The sequence below is a fragment of the Amaranthus tricolor genome, chromosome 3 (assembly GCF_026212465.1).
Source record: "Amaranthus tricolor cultivar Red isolate AtriRed21 chromosome 3, ASM2621246v1, whole genome shotgun sequence".
Lineage (NCBI taxonomy): Eukaryota > Viridiplantae > Streptophyta > Magnoliopsida > Caryophyllales > Amaranthaceae > Amaranthus > Amaranthus tricolor.
The window spans coordinates 34,840,558-34,860,203 of record NC_080049.1 but is presented as its reverse complement, the minus strand read 5'-3'; the positions used below and the strand labels follow the sequence as shown (position 1 = coordinate 34,860,203).

The window sequence follows — 19,646 nt, the reverse complement described above, 5'->3', positions numbered from 1 at the left end:
ATAATTAAAATATTTAGATATTTATTTTTATGAACGCTACTTTGTTTTTTATTGTTATCTGAAATTCTAAACTTTTTAACGTTTTATAAACAACTTTTAAATATATATAAGTATCTAAAAAGACTACTTTATCGAACATTAATATTTTATTTATTAAATAGCATTTCCACCAAAATAATCCAATAAATGCTAATTAAAATAATATGCTTCAATACAATAATCTTAATCTTTAGTAATAGTAGTATATCATCAATACAATAAATTCTCAACTACGTTATACTAAGATATATAGTTTCAAGAATCTTTGTTAAATTCTTCTCAAATGTATTAATTTTCTTAAAATTCCAATGATAAAAATATTTACAACTTAAATCCTATCAATTACTATAATTGTTTAAATCATGGGTTACTTTAGTATTCAAGACATAAAATATTTTTGTATCTTAATTTCACTTTTCTCTTTTTTTATTGTCCTAAAAGAATTAACCCTAGAAACAAAAATATTCATCGTTCTTTTTTGATCTTCTATGTTACTATAACGGGTAGTTTTAAAAGTTCTTGCACTTTGGAATATTTTTTATTTTTAGAAAGTTTTTATCCTACTTTTACCCCTTAAAACCATCATTTTTCCTTTAATGTACCCCTTTTTTTTATTTATAATTATTTTCTCTCATACTTTCAATACAATTATTACTTCAAACTACTATTTAATTAAAATAATACTCACTACAACCTCATACCCAAAGATTCTATCTTTCTTAATATGTGTGAAAAACCCAAAGTAGAAGATAAAAAATAACGGAGGGAGTAACATTTAAATCTATAATATATATTTATATTTTTCTTGATAAATCCAAATTTTTATATTCTTTATAAAAATCATCACGATTAGTTCATTAATATTCAAAAATCTATTAATAAAAAATTAATCCAATCCATTAACTTTTTCATTTCCTTATCAACTAGGAGTAGTACATTTCTTAACAATTGATGGTTGATTTGTCACCACAATAATTAAAATGTGTCATATATTTCCACTAATTTATCCTTAAGTAAAATATATTCTATAAATTTCATTGTGTTGGTCACATTAACCTTTTCAAATCTTTTTAAGAAAATTCAAGTTTTAATATTTATCAAAATTTTTTATAAAAAAAAATATATATTAAAATTATATACATCAACATAAATTCAAAATATCACATAAATTTAAAATATATTTATAGTCATATATCATATTTAATTATCCTATACATGTATAAAATATTTTTAAAATAACCAATAAAATTAATTTGGATAAAAAAAAAAAACCAAAAATAATTTTTAATTTCTAATTTAGGTAGCAAAAGAATAGCACAAATAATTTTTAATTTCTAATTTAGTTAGAGAAGAATAGCACAAAACACTATAAACTCCCGCCACATCTTAGTCATTGCGAAGAAACAGCACAACCTTTCACTTGCTTCCCCTACACGTGTTTCTTCTTTCGATTTCTCTCGCTCTTAAAATTAGACGTTTTTCAATTTCACCCACCTTTTTTCCTCTCTCTAGATTTCCCCCAATCCTACATCTCTATTTCTCTCTCCTCTTCCTCATTCAACCCTAGCGTTTTCCCTGTTTAAATTTCGTTTACTCGTCTTCGGATCGGTATTTTCTCAGGTGATTATCTCCTATAATCCTTCCTTTTCTTCATTCTTATTCTTGCATATCGAAACCTAAAATTATTGTTATATTAGGGTTTTGATTTGCTATGGTGGGAGTTTGTTTCCCATTGTAAATTTTTCCGATTCAATTTGTTTCCGATTTGAAAACTACTGTAGTTGCAGTATAATTTCTCGATAATTGCTAACCTAGGTTTATTGAGTTTTCGAGTTATTCCTCCCCAAAAAATTTTATTGATTGTTGTTAGGTTTTATTGTAAGTATATTTGTATAGAACGAAACGAATTCTTTTTTTTTAAAATGAAAAATTTTCCTCGTATGTATAGATGTTTCTCTATACAAGAAACTCGGTGATGTTTTTGATGCAGTTTTTTTGTTTTGCAATCTGAAATTGAGGGTTTTCTTGTTCTACTTATATTGTAATTAGGGTTTCCACGTTCTCCCTCTATTATTTTTGTTTTTTGTTTATACTTATATTTTTAAAATACCCAAAAAGAAATTTTATATGAAATCTAGGGTTTTTTTCCACGATTGTTGAGGAGAGAGTTTGGTTCTGAACTTAGATCTATATAAGGGTGAAACCGTGAAAGCTGTATGGCTTTAAATTTCTCTTATAGGCCACCAGTCATTCGATTTGAGGAGAATTTTGTGCATGGGAGGTCACATGAAAGGGATATTTGTGAATTGTTGCCTGTTGATCCTTTTGAGATGGGTATAGCAGCCTTTACCGGATTGCTTGAGGATTGTGCTGATGTTGGTAAAGGTGATTTCCAACACACTATTATTTCAGGGTGGCCAAATTGGGTTGAAACTTTCCAAAATTTTCCCGGGAACATCAATAAAGTTGATGATAGAACAATGATTGATACTACTGAGGTTACTGATAGATTATCTTCGGAGGATGAATTTTGGCTTCCCGAGGACAAAGGCTTTGATTGTACCTCAAATGTTGCTAATTGTGGTACTGCGGGTAATGTTTGCTGTGATGGGATTGATAGTTACAGGAAGAATAATGTGAACGATAATTTTCTTCCAGATGATGCAATGTTCGATTTGAGTGTTCACCTTGCTAGTCATACTTTGGAAGGTTCTTATTCTGGTACTCGTTGTGATTCTAGCTTTCAAGGAATTAATAGTGGGGATCCTTGTCCGGCATTGAGCTTTGCTCTTGCTCATCTGGGTGTTCGTGATCTGCTATCTGTTGAGAGAGTTTGCAGATCATTGCGTTACACTGTTCAAAATGATCCCCTTCTTTGGAGAAGTATTCACATTGATCAGCAGCTTAGTGGTAAGATTACAGACGATGATCTTGTACGATTGACTGATAGGTCTAAAGGTATCTTGCATAGCTTGAGCCTAGTTAATTGTCACAAAATCACTGATGATGGTTTGAGGCGTGTTTTGGAAAGCAACCTTATGTTGACTAAGGTGAGCAGCGTATTTTATGTTATTGATTGATAATGCAGTTTTGTTCTCGCTTTTTATGGTTATCGATTTTCGACCATCTTAATTTGTTGTAAATGTAGCGAGTATTATGCGCCTAGTGTTGATTGAATCTAATATTGGAGGCTTAAGAGATTGGAATTTGGAATCATACTAGGCTTGATTTCTGAGCTGGGATTGTGGATTGTGATATTCAATTTTAATGTTTTTTATTTGCTATCCAAGTTTTTGTAATTGGGTTAGCCCATCTTTGTAATCCTTTCCAAACTTTACATGTAAATTGAGTTAGGCGAGTTAGTTTTTCTTTGCATAATGTCATTGGCTGTTCTCTAACGTGGATGAAGAAGATTGGCGGTGGGATGTGTGTATTTCTTTAAATATTTGAATGACCTTGGTATATTGAATAGTCTGTAAAATTTGTACTTCCTTCACCCCCTGTGCCTGCATATTTTGCACTATAATAATGGTTAAAACTCCATCTCCATGGAAGTTTGTAGACAGCCTTCATTTGCTGACGAAGTATGAGTATGAATGTTCAGTTTATAAGAGGTTGTCACTGGTAGTCTAACCATGTTGAAAAGGAAGGAAAATCAGAGTACTACTGCACTTTCTTTGATTACAGTGTATACTGAAAGAAGATTTCTACTCCTTAGTGTGATTTTCTATTGCATTTGTTTAGTATGTCGATATGGGAGTCCTTTTGGGAGTTGAGTTTGTGCCTAATAAGTTCATGCGTTCCATTGTACAGTCGGATTTGCCATTTTTGCTGCACTTATATAAAACCAGTTGAATTTTTTATAGGTAGCTTATCCATTTGAATTATTAATAATAGATGTTTGTGTGTTCATTTGAATTATAAATGTCTGGTAACTGGTCTCTGTTTGTATGTTGTATTGCTGATGAATGTATCATACTAACATTATGATGTCAAGTTGTTTTATTTATTTATTTATTTATTTATTTTTTGTGTTATCTGTTATTACTAGTCTATTTCTGAAGCACTTTTTTATATTGCAGCTGAATGTGCTAGGATGTTTGAAAATAAGCATGTTTTAATACTGGTTCGTTACTGACTGTTTTTTTTTTTTTTTTTTTTTTGCAGCTGAATGTGCAAGGATCTATGAAACTAACCATTGATGGTATTGTGGATTGCTTGAAGTCGTACAAATTGGTAGCTGTCACCGGGATAAAACATCTTCGAGTTCATGCGATTCTTGGTGTTACCCAGAAGCACTTTGAAGAGCTAAAGTCATTATTAGGCATTGATGATAATTTACAAAATAATCGCATGCCATGTTTCTTACTCCAAGGAAGTCCTCATTTATCCAATGAAGATGATCGTCCTATTGACATTGATATGTGTCCAAGGTGTCAAAACCCGAGGTTGGTATATGATTGCCCAGTAAAAGATTGTCAGGGTAAAGACCACACTACTCAGGTGTGCAGGGCGTGCACCCTTTGTATAGCTCGGTGTGTTCAGTGTGGGAAGTGTTTGAATGATGAGAAGTATGAAGAGACCTTTTTCCTTGAAAAAGTTTGTTCAGATTGTTGGAACCAAGCATTGCTGTGTCAAGTGAGTGAAGATGTGGGGATCACTACTTCTATGCATGGCTAGGATTGCTACGGCTGGTGGGTATGTGTGTCTTTGTATTTTTTGTGCTGATAGCTATTGCTGAGGGATTAAGTGATCGAAAGATAACAATTTTGATAAAGTACGCAAAAAAATATACTTTAGATCGGGGAACTAAAGCTGTATAGAATTGCTTGTCCCCTCTCATTACACTATTATCGTTTTTGGATGACACTTATTTTGCTTAGGCTACCTTTTAGTAGATGGATTTTGTGTGGGCTGATGTTTGAAGAACCGAGTCCGGTAAGACCAAAGTTAGGAAAGCTGTTGTGTCATACTACTATGGTGAAAAAAGATTAAAAAATATGAAGTGCTGAAGTCCTTGATTTATTTGGCATTGCTATTGGCAACTGACAGATTGATTTGCTTAACTGTTTGCCTCTTAAGAATAGAGGACATTTGGTTGGGCTTGGAAGCAGATAAAATCATTTCCGCTGGACGAGCTATTGTGAAGCTATGTGGTCGGAGATATCTCGTACTGTATTCTGTTACCTGTGTGGCAAACTTCGTGATTATAACCTCATTTTTCGGCTTTGTTGCCGGTGGGAAGATTGCAGTTCAGCTTGCATGCAGCTTCCCCTCTCTTTGAAGGAATCTCTCAATTAATTGATTGCAACCAGATGGGAGGTCGACTTGCCTGCAGCAAGTAGTTGCCTTTAGATTTGATCAAGCTGTTTACTGATGGTTGTCGAGAGATTTTTACTAAAAGTTTATTGTGCTCTAACTTACGACATTTTAGAGCACTGCCACGCTTTCGTGTGCGTTAATTTTCCAAGTGGATTTTCTTTGTTTGTGATATGACGCTCAAAATGCTACGATTTATGTATCGCAGTTTAATGACTGTGTAGATCAGTAGATTTAAATTTATGGTTAATAATTGGACTTTGCTGTATTTTCCTCTTCCGTTTGTGGGAAAATGTATGTCATTTGGTTTATGAAAAATAAATTTCAATAAATTCTGGATTAAGTGTTCTCCATCCTTAAAAAAATTGGTTCTGTTGAACAAGAAGCTGTCTTTGCCTTTTTTGATTGTCTAAAGAATATATCCCTTTGTTTTGGTTGTCAAACTCTGATCAGGAGAGTTTAAGAATCTGAACTACACATTGGAAAGTGATAACTTTATGAACATATTGTACAAGTTTGTAAGTGAAAAACATTTAGTTGATTCCATGGATAAATTACTCATTATTAATTAATAAATTAAATATTTTTATTGTTGTTGATTTCAATTTCATTATTTATTGTAAAATAATGTCCATTTTTATAGATTATCTAAATATTGCAACAAAAGTTTATTTTCCTACATATTGTGTTCGGGTGTAACATATTTTTAACTGCTTTTTTGCCTCTAATTTTTAATGTTTAGGAAAACCGTCCAATTTTAGCAGTCATTCACCATACGTAAAAGAGAGTATTGAGAGCAATGGGTTTATATCGACTTTTTAAAAAAAATTTTGTCAAAGAAAATATTACATTTTGTTGGAATTTAAAAAAATTGATTATTAAAATAATGTTATATTAAATTCTAATTATAATAATATAATGTACATTGTAGTTTAGTAATTTGTTAGTGTATTGTTCACCACCAATATCAACCGGTTCAACGACTCTCACAACCATTTTTATTAAATATAGTTCAATCTCACAATCTCAATTGAAGTCGCATATGACTATATAAAATTACACATATTAGGTAATAATTCAAGAAAAATGATACAAATTTTAGAGATTGCTACGCTAAAATATAAATTTTAAAAAAAAATAATTCTGCAAAGAGAAGATACTTTCTTATTTTTCATGTAGTTTTTTTTATGTGTTGTACAAGTTTGAAAAACATGAAATGTATCCCTTTTCAGTGGCAAAGATTAAGATCATCTCATCATAAAACAGACTCATATAATTGTTTAATTTCTTTAACTGATCACTTTAAAATTGTGAGTGACCACTTTAACATATTAAATGCATATGAGCTAGCCTAAAAAAGATAGTCTCACCATGAGACCATTTCATTTAAAAATTTGTGAAAATTATACTCCCTCTTAATTTGTACTCTTATTTATTTTTAGGCATTATTCATTAATCACTTTTAATTTATATTTTATTTTCAATTTATAAGCTAAAACATAATAAATCAAGTGAAAATAATATTTAGAATTGAAATAATATATGAATAAAGAATTAAATGAAATTTAATTAGAATAATAGTGAATATTATTTTATAAACTTGCTAATTTGAAGGGGAAGTAACACTAGCACATGATGGATTCCTTACTAGAATTGATTCATGCATAGTGGATGATCCTTGTCTTCTCCCTCAATTCTAGCCACATTGACTTTTGACCATGTAAATAGTTACTTGACGTATGTGTAAGTGCTAATGTTTTGGGTAAGTTTAGCTTGTACGTTTTTGTGGCCCAACTTGATGCTCTTGCATGCCAACTGCCAAGGTATCAATTTTGTCGCAACTTAGTTTCACATGCATCCAACTCATCAAAGCCATGTATAAATATATGGAAAAATTAGAAGAAACTATTTAATTTATAGGTCTGTTTGTAAAAAACTATTTTATGTATTTTTTTTTTGTAAAAAATTACCTAATGTGATATATGTCTCTGCAAATGACTACCACTGAACGGAAAGTCAATTGACCGTTGAGTTTGAGGGTTTGACCACATTGAGAGGTTAAGTTGTCTATGTGGCAGTATATTATTGGTCCTTGTATTTTTAAATAATTAAAAATTAAAACACATAAATTAACAAAATAAAAATAAAAGATATTTGACGTCATTTTTACCCATCATAACGATTTTTTTTCAAAAAATGGACGTTGCAATTATCTTTATGGGGTAATTCTTTCGAAAATCCGGTCGAAACAAACACGTATTCACTTATTTTCCGATACGTAAACCGAAAAAGATATTTGACGTCATTTTTATCCATCATAACGATTTTGTTTCAAAAACCGGACGTCGCAATTATCCTCATGGGATAACTCTTTCGAAAATCCGGTCGAAACAAGTACTTATTCGTTAATTTCCCGACAAGTAAATCGAAAAAGATATTTAATGTCATTTTTACCCATCATAACGATAATTTTTCAAAAAATGGACGTCGCAATTATCCTTATGGAATAACTCTTTTGAAAATCCGATCGGAACAAGTACTTGTTTCGATTGGATTTTCGAAAGAGTTACCCCTCTAAGGATAATTGTGATGTCCGGTTTTTGAAAATAAATCATTATGATGGGTAAAAATGAGGTCAAATATCTTTAATTTTTATGTTGTTATGTGTTTTAGTTTTTAATTATTTAAAAGTACGAGGACTAATGAAATACTGTCACATAGACAACTTAACCTCTCAAAGTGGTTAAACCTCAAACTTAACGATCAATTGACGTTTTCCGTTAAGTGATAGTCATTTACAGAGAAATATATCATATTAGGTAATTTTTAGCAAAAAAAAAAACACATAAGGTAGTTTTTTGCAAATAGACTTATAGAGTAGGTAGTTTCTTATAATTTTTACTATATATAATCCGACACAATAAATTTGTACTCCCTCCGTTTCCTAATGTTCTTCCCATTTACTTTTTGCACAGTTTTCAAAGTAAATTTTGAGTCTTAATATCTCTAAATATGCATCATAAAAAATTATAAAAAATATATAATAAAAAAATATACTTTAAGAGAAATTTAACACGATCTCACATGAATATATTTTATGTCTTAAAAATCTTAATCAAATTTCTTTTTAAAATTGAATATTCTAAATGAGAAGAATATTAGGAAATAGAGGAAGTAATATTTTTTAATTTCTGTGAAAGCTTTTTGAGGATTTTGTAGTAATTTTATCATAACGAAGAATATAGATAGCATGTCAAATTAAAATGGTTATATCAGTTTTGGGTTAGTTGGATTTGATCCAACGACATAAATTTAATATTATTTTATTCTTATCACTTAAAGAAAGTTTAAAATTACTAATTATTTTCATAGAACTTAACAAATTAGGTCAAAAATAACTTTTAATCATAATTGTGAAATATAAGATCCAATTAAAAATTGAAGAAAAATACTAAAATAGTAAGTCACAAAAAAAAAATATTAAGAGTAATTCTTAAAATCACAAATTTTATGACTGTTGTGGTTTTAATGCATTCATGTAATTTGATTTTCTTGTAACAATAGTATAATTTTTGAAAAAATCAACCATTTATTTCGAGCATCTTAGTTATCTTCTTTGGTTGAAAATCTCATGATTTATGGTTTGTTGAGAGCGATAAAAATAATGCAGTCATAAAGTTAAAAAGAATTATCATTTCTTATTCAATGATAATCTTGTCAACCAATCAACCTTTATGGTTGTTGATTTGTTGCCAACAAATTAATGGCCAAACAAAGATATAAAAATCAGGTTTTCTAACTGACCATAAATATTATATTTTTCAAACGAAATTAGTATTCATTCTCATTGATTCCTTTTCCATCCTACCTTATAACCCGAAACAAATATGGCCAAACAAACTAACAAAATAGACAAAGATCAAACAAGAACAAATTATAATTACTGCAACAAAAAAAATGTATGAAGCAATAAATTTATACAAAACTACCAAGAAATCAATAACAAGATAAATTTCCATGGAAATTAGCCAGTGGTGGATCAATGTACGGGGTTGGGCGGTGCTCACACTGGTGCCAAGGTGCACCATAAACTGCAAATCATACTTAAAATTTCAAAGAAAAATCATAAAATGTGTTAAATATGTCAAGTAGAAAATGTTTTATATTTTTGTAAATTATCAATCAATTTTGAGGACCCTATGATTAATTTTGGGTCAATTTACGGAAATTAACGTGATAATAATAATGCGTTAAGTTGCAGATTTCTTGCCAAATAATTTGAAGACTCTTTCCTGAAATCTTTTAATGACAGATTTGTTGCCCTCTTTCTTCTTCTCATCATCATTGGTCGGTGTCGACTCCGGCTTGTTGTTCTTATCGTCGATATTATTGTTGTTGTCATCATTGTTTTTGTCGTTGTCTAAATGATCATCCTTGGGGGGTTTGAATTCCATATTTTCCCTAGTATTTTGAGTAATCTTCCGTGATCGTAAGATAATAAAAGAAATAAATATTACTTAACCAAATTTAGGTGATGCAATATTTGTCATTTTTCAGCTATAAATTTGTTGATTCTATCAACAATTCAGCACCAAATCTTTGACCTAATGTCAAATTAAGACTTGCTATTTTAAGAGCATCTAATATTCACCTCATACAATCCTCAAGATTAGTGCCAAGTCTCATTCACAATCTACAATATTTGGAGAAAGATCAGGATCACGTATTACAATTAAACCAAGAATAGGGAATTTTTAAAAGAAGAATACATCCATTTATATACTTATCTTATAGCATCATCATCATTCATCATCATACCTATTGTTCTGCTCGAAAGCAGGGTCTGGGTGAGTGAAGATGACAGACAATCCATACCCGTACTCTCTTCACATGAAGGACTAGAAAAATGCGGTCGATTTTACCCCAAACATATAAGAACCCTGCATAAAGAGAATAAAGAGAATATAAGTGACAACGTTGTCTTAAGAAAACTACAGAATAACAGTAATTGGTAAAAACAAAATAAAGGATGCCAAAGGAGAAAGAGTTCTTTGTTTTAAATCGCCCCAATTACTCCCAAAATATGATTTATAGTTTGACAACATAATTTACTCAAGATTCGAAAAAGAAAATACAACTTAGCACCTATGGCTAACTAATATCGACCCATGAAAAAATACAACCTTGCACCTATGTACAAAATTCAATGTGACCAGCAATCTCCTTGCACAATAATTTAGCTTCGGCTGCTAGCCTGATACTCTTGGCTACTACCTCGCCAGTCTTTCTGTGTTTTGGTGCTGGTTTATAGTAGTTGGCTGCTTCTTCCCCACCGTCTGTTAAGGCTTCTCTAGCAGGAATTACATTTCCCCACCAAAATTCGTGTAAAATTCCATGAATGAGATCCCAATACCCCCGATCTCTACGTACTTTGAATATCGAGCTCCCATTAGGCGTCCAACAATATAAATCTACCCATTCTCGGTCCATAATCTCCATTTGACCCTGGATTTGGGGCATGTAGTAGAAAGGCATTTTTGACCAAGGCAGTGCTAGTTCAGGCTTCCCTTTGTTATATGGGCATTTAACTTCAAGGATACCGTCCTCGGGACTGCAACTCAGAAGACCGTCTGGAGAAGCACCTACCCAATTAAAGCTTGGCTCAGCGTGAATTGCAAATCCCATGAAGCTGACATCCTGCCCAGTGATGCTCTTATACCTTTCAACGGCTACTGATTCATTGACAACACCCCACTCCATGGCCCGCATGCTAGAAGCTTCCAGACATTGAGGCACAGAAGCAAAGACCTTTTCAGCCCACAGCTCAGCTCGGCGAGTCCCCTTCCAGAATCCCAAAGCAGTACTGAATGTGCTTGTAGTAAGCTTATCCTTGCGGAGGGCGAACCACTCTTCAGAGCGTTGTGTTGTATCAGACAGGGAGATTTGAGCTGTCAACACTAACAAGGAGCGATTGCAAATTGGAGAACTAGAAGGAGCTACAATTAATGAACTGCAGGAGGAGAAGTCTCTAGACAGTTCAAGAACAAGTTTTCTGTGTGACAGCAATGGAGTAACAGCAGTGTAATGAATGCTGCAGAATCTTGACATGTAGGCATTTCTCATTACTGGAAGACTCGGGTGTTTTAAGCAATTCCCCTAAAATAAACAGACAGGATTTTGATGGTTTAATTGTACTTTGAAATACCAGTAACACAATAATAATATCATATTCACATTGGTTCTGACTTCACATAAATTTTAAATTATAGAAGTCAAGTCCACAGTCCATTTTCAATGGAGCCATATTCATATAGTTCTTAATTCAGGATTAAAATGGACAATAGTAAATGGCTCATTAAATCATGTCCACGTCTTATTTATGTGCAGTTACCGATGTTTGTCAATAAAGTTCAATCGGAAATAATCTCTACATTATCACAATGGTATGGCTGTATACATAACTCCCTCAAACCCCGCCTAGGTGGGAGTTCCATAATGACATTGGGATAATGTAAAGTCTAGTAATTCATAAAGAGAAATTAACTTAAACAAATCATGTCAATTTATTTCTACATTTTGTTTATCAAGTTTTTGGAAAAAGCACAATTACCCAACTGATAACCTGAATTTGAGGCGCCAAAATAGAATGTGGGGGAATATTAGCAGCAGATAAGTGAACATTTATACTCTTTGGGAAAGTCGGTAATTAAGTGTACACAAAACAAATATTTCATTGATTGGATTTTCGTCTTGGATGCTGGTATGGTTAAATGTATAGTGAAAGGCGCATACTTGCATTGGTTTGGAAAAATAAAGCATGTTATAAAGATAACAGTATGCAATTAATCGTCATAAGAACTTGGTGCACAGAAGTTACAGGATAAATTTTTTAGCAGTTAGAGGCAGAGGATGATATAGGAAATCAAAGGTAATACAGAAGGCTAGTTCAGATTAAGAGGATTACTGGTTTAGTGTGAGTTGGAATTCTTATGAGGACCATCTGTGATAGGCACAACGATCCATTAGAAAGTTTCAAAAAGTTGTTTTTTACTTATAGGCATAGAGGTGAGCTTGGTTAGCATCAGTGGCGGGCAAGTATAAGGCCATGGAACGAAGCGAGAAGTAGGCTTGTGTTTTCCTCTACAAATCTTCCTCAGTCATACAAAAAAAAGAAAAAAATATCCATCAGTCTCCTACCCCTTCTTTCTATTCAAAACCTGTCACCCTAGTATGTCTTAAGTCGGTCAAAAGATTCATTTCCTTTGTCTGGTTGTATTATGTCCTCAGACCCCCTCAGTACATAAACAACTAATCTCTGCCTTTGTTAGTTGCTGGCACCCTACATACACAATCATTAGAATCTTCTTATTCCCCTACAGCATTCCAACACCAACACCATTCACATATGCAAGATTCTTCAGATTTGACCAATGAAATATACACACTCATATACAGTAACAACATAATATGTCATCTTTGAGACAGATCTCTTTCAGCATCATCCCATGAATAGATAGAATCCATGATTTTTCGTCCAAAAAATGCCAACCCTCAAACGGAAAAATATAAGTAACCTGATGATACCAGTCATGAAGCCAGCAATGCAGGGAAAGAAGGGCGCAAGATTATAATGTATTCAAGAAAACATCACCTTGCGGCTTGCACCAAAACTAATCATATTCCCAATTCATCAATAGTCCCAAATTCAAATATCCTACGTAGTACAAAATTCACCAATTACAACAGCCAGTCTATTACAAATTTACAAATCAAACTCACAAGACATCCATACTACAAATGTCCTATACAATCCCAGATTCATCAATAACAACAGCAACTTTACTCATTCACAAAGTTACCAAACGAACTCACAAATAACCAATAGTCCAAATGTACAGTTTAGTCTCAAATCTAAAAATAACCACTCTATTCATAGGTTAAAAGTCCAATATAGTGGCGGATCCAAGGTTCAAAATCTCATGGGGCATCAACAATTGGATGAAATTTCGGCCGAGTTTTATTTGTAAAATTAACAACAAAAATATTTTTTATTTCTACAAAAGGACATGTAGAAGCGCAATAATCCCAAGACAAAGCTAAAATAATATATAAAAGGTAATGAACAAACTACAATTGTTCAAATATACAAGGAACAAACTTAGGTTCACAATTCTGTTTCAAAATTGGAGCCAGAGCATACACTGGTACAAACCCTTGAGAAAGTGGAAATTTAAAATATAGCAGCACATCATATTTTAGCCAAAAAGAAGTTTCTCACTCACGGAGACTACATAGCGTATTTGGGGACAAAATAACTATTTGGGAAAATAGAGGTAAATTAAAGAGTGCTACCCAGCAACTACATACAGGACGCCATTGTTGAAGCAATGAGTATAGAGACTAAGTGACAAGGGTAGTTACTCTCCAAGATTTCATTGATATTTGATACTCAGACTCATTGCACTCTTCCTGGGCTCTATCCCATTCATTAATATGCGTGGCTTCAGTGAATTAAACACTACCAATAAGCAATAGCTATGAGATATCAGTATTGATTTCAAGAATTAAGCTCAAATAAAACTTCCTCGATTTTGTAGAAAAAGTTACATTTTGTGTATTTTTTATTTCGACTTAAACACCTATCAATTATTCAAGATAAATAAACACATTAACATTAATCGACAAACACATTAAAATTAACAAATATTCAATAATTCAAGAAGATAAACAAAAAAATCAAGAATTAAATTCTAATAATATTCAAGATTAAGATTAAGTTTTAAGATTAAAACATCAAGATTAAGATTAAAGATTAGAACATAAAGATCTTACCTTAAAAGAAATCAAAATTCTGATTTTTAGGGTTTGTTTTGTGACTTGATTGGTGACAGCCGACTGCCAAGCCCGAAAGGTAGCAGCGACAGCACACAGGCGGCTGGCCGGCGGCAGAGGCTGTGCTGTGGCGGTAGTTTTTGCTTATTTTAGGTTTTATCATTTAGAGAGAGAAGGGAGAGTGTTTGAGAGAATTCTGATTGGTGAAAACGCCCATGCTCACACATTACAGGTTACTTCAAAGTTCAAACCAAATGACACAAGTATTCACCATATTCACAAATTTTCCAACAAAAGATTATGGAATAACAATCGTATATTCAGTACCATTATCATTGTTCTTGATACTCAAGTAGTATTTTGAGCACAATCGGCGCTACAACAATTCATTCAGCAACACATAATCAATTACGAGTAATTCTAGTGCTGTTCCTAACAATTTTTGGGCACATAAATAAAGTGTTAGTTATTTTTTCTTCAACTATATAGTTTAATAATCATGGAAAAATCTAATGCTGTAAGTTCAATTCATGCTAGAAGCTATTTATGCAAATATTAATTTTTAATTAATAAGGATTAACTCAAACTTTAGACGACTAACTCAAACTTTAGACGACTTCATAAATTGGGCTCTAGACGGTTACAACCTCAAAACTACCCTTTAATTCAAAACTAACGTTCATAAAAATGCCCTTACTAACATTTTCAACATGAATTACACTCAAATGAAGCTCAATTATAAATATACCCAACAAACATTAACCCATAAGAGAAACCCAGTATCCGAAATGAGTAAAAGACCATATTCTTTCAAAAGTTAAGCAATTAACAGATAAAATAAGACCTTTCTAATGCAATAACGTCAATAAATAGTTCAAACCAATTGCAATCTTAAAACTCAATCGTAGCGCGATTATAAAGGAAGTGATGAAATTCAATAAAATTGAAGATAAAGTGTTTGATGAAATACCTGATTGAAGAGTTGGGCTGATGTTGTAAAAGAAGTACAAGTAAAATATCAAAATGGAATTGAAATGTTTGAGCTTTATATCACCCAAACCCAGTAAATTAAGGGCTCAGGCTTCTGCTGTTCTTTGGCAAATGGGAATAATATCTGTGGGACTTGATGGTAATTGTGATTTGTGATACTAGATTACTAATAGGTCAAACTTTTTTTTTTATCAAAGTAGGCATTGGGCAACAAAAATTAAACTCATATTTCCTCACTATCATATTAATTAATTTATCATTTTTAATTTGTAATTAGTTTTTAATTTATAAGTTAAAACATAGTCGAGTAATATTTTATTTGATTCGTCTCATTGTAAAAATTATTAATATCAAATTTTTATAATTTGTTATCATACGTAATTAGAGATATTAAGGATTAAATTAGTGCATTGAACTGCATAAAAAAAACAAACGTTAGAAGTAAATTGAAACGGCGGAAATATTATTTAAATAAAAATATATTTTTTCACTGAAATAAGATTTTGAAAGATTAGATATGGAAGATTATTGATACAACAAAAATAAAATATATTCTCGTTTGATTGTTTGATAAGGGCATGGAAAATTTTATTTTACAATGGAAAAGGTAGTTGAGAAATCATTTTCCCTCTCATAAAATATTTTTCACAATTCTAGTTAAATTTTTTTTATTTTAATTAGCCTTATTCAACCTACTATCAAAAGTTTGTGACCTTTGCCTCTCAAAAATTCAAATTTAAATTATTTTAACTTGACGCAACCTATTATCAATTATCATGCTTGGTATGATACAACCTTTTATTATGTTTAACACAATCCATTACAATATCTCGATGTTTGCTACATCATCATTTAGTTAGTTTTTTATTAAGATCGTAAGACCGTCTCACCGTGAGATGGCTTAATGTGGATCGATCTAATTTTAAATTTCTTAAATTTTAATGAAAAAAAATTGTTTTTATTTAGTTAACTGCTATGTAAGTTTAACTTTAGGCTGCTTGTATGGGCCCGTCTCACGGTGAGACCGTCTCATACAAGACTTGTTGTTTATCTTTTGGCTTGTTAGCGGATCAAAAAGACAAAAAAAATATTTGATAAATGAATAAATGACTTTTCAACCAACCAAAAAGTTAATTTTTAAGTAGAAATGAAAATACTTTCAGGCAATCAAACAAATCAACTTAAAAAGCCAACTGACAACACCAAATACTCCATCATATATTATTATTGTAATGTCACAGCATATTTTCTCGTTTTCTTTAAATCTGTTAAAACACTTTCAAAAAAATCTTTCTTTTTATGATTAGGAAAATTTACGTTTAAAAAATCTCACTTTTAGGTGATTTTCTATCAAAAATCCAACCTTTTTGTTTATTTTGAAAAAAAAAACCACCTTTACCTAATCGTTTCTTTTAAAGGTGTATTGCTTGTAATTTGTAACCCTTGCCAATTTTTGATAGAAAAGAAAATGACATGCCTCACGCTGTCAGTAGTTGAACTTAATTTTATTCAAAAAAAAAAAGTTCCTCATGTTTTTGCCACCTCTGACTGAAACTCTAACCACCACCACCACTGCTAGCTCTCTTCTGCTTCCAGCTTCCCTTCTCAACACCATCGTTGCCTAACCCAACACCCAAAACTCCCCCATAGTGCCACCCTCCTCCAACTCTCACCTACACACCTATGCCTCCTACCCCTATTAATGCCAGTGGACTTCAGCCCACAATCAACACACTAGATCACTCGCCCACACTCGCGCAAAACCTAAAACCACCCTGACACCAAGAACACATAACGTCAGAGAAGGGGACCTTGTTTGTATTCTTTACCAATTTTTTTTATTTATTTTTTCTCCAATTACAAACTCTCATTTTGGAATATTTGTTGATAAGAATTTGGTTTTGTAATCATAAATTTTATATCAAAATAATACCAACCAAAGAAACATCAATTAAGTTCCTTTTGGGGGTCTGTTAGAAAAGTTATATATATATATATATATATATATATATATATATATATATATATATATATATATATATATAATTATATATATTAATGTGATCTCACAATTTACAATAGGGAAGCAAATGATATATATACATTAGAAGAGCTGGGCTCAAAGACACTAACAAATAAAAGAGTCCAAACCTAATACTAACCATACAACTTACAATATATATATAATAATCCCAACACCCCCCTCAAGTTGGAGCATGTAGATCACAAATGCCCAATTTGCGGAGAAAAAACAAAAATTAATTGTGACCTAAGGCTTTAGTGAAGATATCTGCCAATTGTGCAGTGGTGGGAACATGGGAAGGACTAATTGTACCATCTTGAATAGCATTACGCAGGTAATGGCAATCAACTACAATGTGTTTGGTACGTTCATGAAAAACGAATTTTGAGCTAAGTACAATGCTGATTGACTATCACAATAAAGGTGCGTCGCTTTAGGATGTTGCACCCCCAAACTCAACAATAAGCCTTTCAACCACTTTAGTTCGCAAGTAATGGCAGCCATTGAACGATATTCAACTTCAGCAGAAGACCTAAAAACTGTGACTTGTTTTTTAATTTTCCAAGAGATAGGAGAACGTCCTAAGAAAGCCAGCCAACCAGATAGAGAACGTCTTGTAAGAGGGCAACTAGTCCAATCAAAATCACACCAACCACTCAAAGTCAAATCACAATCAGAACGAAGTAAAATACCTTGTCTCGAACAACCTTTTAAGTACCACACGACTGGAATAGCTACATCCCAATGATCTTTCTGAGGAGCATGCAAGAATTGAGATAAAATATGAACAGAATATGCCAAATCAGTACGAGTAAAAGCCAAATAAATAAGTTGTAACAACCCGTCTTTCTAAAACAAGAAAGGTTTGCGGAAATAACTGTTAAGACGGTTGTCACGTACTCTTAAATAAATAATAACAATAATATAAACCTCATAAACCTTAAATTGTATAAAACTTAAAAGGAACAAAACTTATTACATTATTTTTAGAGAAGATTCACTAATTTGCTACTAGATCTCGTTTGTTTAATCAAAAGGCTAAATCGGTTATAATTAAGAAATCATGAATTGGTCCCTTTTGACAAGTCTCTTTGCTCAGAAAAGAAATGCAATGAAAACAGAAACAACGATCTAAAACTCTTAGAATTACATAAGAAGTCTGATAGATAGAACTTACCAATCTTGATAGGCGACAAAATCAGAAAATTGAAAGTTGCGATTGTGGTTCGAAATTGCGAATGTTGTTCGAGGCTGCGGCTGTTTCAGTTTCATTGAGAAAATTATTAGGAGTTTGTGAAATGCCTATTGTTCTTAATTCAAGAATTAGACAACTATTGAAGATGGAGATTGTTTCCTTATCAGATTTCAGAAACTCCAATGCTAGAATCAAGAGATCAGGGGACGCCGATTAAGGTTGCAGAACCACCGTGAGAAGTGGTGTTCGCGACCTCAATGAATGTTGGGTTTGCTGCCCGATTTTGTTGCTCAGAGAAGAAGGAAGAGGGAAGGAACGAGTTCGAATCAAGAGGAAGAGGATGAAGGACCTGTTTCATCGAGAATCAAGAGCAAGAGTTGAGAATGAATCCTGCTTGTTGGCATTTGAAATTATCAGAAGGAGGAAGAAGGTGTTACAGTTCGTGTTTCAAGAATGTCGAAACCAAAAATGAAGGAGGAAGGATTTCGAAAATGGTTTTGGAATTTTTTTAAGGAAATGGGTTTGGAATTTTAAGGTGGAAGGTGAAGAAGAAGGAGTTTGGTTTTGTTGAAATAACCGTGAATGGAAGGGGTTTGTTCTAATTTTTAATTTTTTTTATATATATATTTAAAATTTTCTCTTTCTAAATTATTAATTTCTCAAATATTACAAGCAGTGGATGCCTTCTTTGTCTTACACCACTGAGTACCGGAACGACAACAATTAACCCAAGCGTGTATATATATATATATATAAAATAAATTAACATACAATTTTTTTTAGTCTAAGTAATTATTAAAACATCATACTGTATTATAAAAAAAACAATAATAACAAAATTTAGAGTGATTTAATATGTACTATTTTTACCCCTAAATTAGCATATTATTTATTTATACATTTTTAAATATCTCATATAACTAAAAATACAACCATATATGAATTAAGAGAAGATAGGTCAAACCAGTTACCTTTATATGAATTTCAATCAGAGAAGATATAAAGAATTAAATAATAGCCTTAGAAAAATAATAATCCTCCAATGGCCTTGTATAAAATAATTTCTTCAATACAAGTATATGACCTTGATAAAATAACCAACCTTGATGACCATTTTTTTATCCCAAAATTAACTCAAATAGAAGATACTCATAATAACAAAGTATGTGAATTGTTAGAGTAAAAAGAGAAATGAAAGTTTTTTTTTTTTTTTTTAAGTAGTCTTGTAATGCCGTGGCTAATTCCCAT

At 31.9% G+C, this 19,646-nt stretch overlaps 2 protein-coding genes across 5 annotated transcripts; one reads left to right on the top strand and one right to left on the bottom strand.

Moving 5' to 3' along the window:
- The first annotated feature begins 1,436 nt into the window (after window positions 1-1,436).
- On the top strand, window positions 1,437-5,064 carry LOC130808658 (F-box protein SKIP14). Its single transcript, XM_057674112.1, has 2 exons — window positions 1,437-3,089; window positions 4,207-5,064. Exons 1-2 carry the CDS (start codon window positions 2,256-2,258, stop codon window positions 4,717-4,719), a joined length of 1,347 nt encoding a protein of 448 aa, XP_057530095.1. The 5' UTR covers window positions 1,437-2,255; the 3' UTR covers window positions 4,720-5,064.
- Window positions 5,065-10,017: 4,953 nt separating this feature from the next.
- On the bottom strand, window positions 10,018-15,377 carry LOC130808174 (uncharacterized). 4 transcript variants are annotated; one of them, XM_057673641.1, is made up of 3 exons: window positions 15,161-15,377; window positions 10,542-11,514; window positions 10,018-10,298 (listed from the first exon to the last, which is right to left on the bottom strand). In XM_057673641.1, the coding sequence occupies exon 2, from the start codon at window positions 11,479-11,481 to the stop codon at window positions 10,549-10,551; it is 933 nt and encodes a 310-aa protein (XP_057529624.1). In that variant the 5' UTR covers window positions 11,482-11,514; window positions 15,161-15,377; the 3' UTR covers window positions 10,018-10,298; window positions 10,542-10,548. The 4 variants fall into 4 exon arrangements, with proteins under 4 accessions (XP_057529624.1, XP_057529623.1, XP_057529622.1 ...); XM_057673640.1 differs by adding an exon at window positions 14,191-14,566 and having other exon boundaries at window positions 10,018-11,514; window positions 15,161-15,318; XM_057673639.1 differs by lacking the exon at window positions 15,161-15,377 and adding an exon at window positions 14,191-14,578.
- Window positions 15,378-19,646: the final 4,269 nt, after the last annotated feature.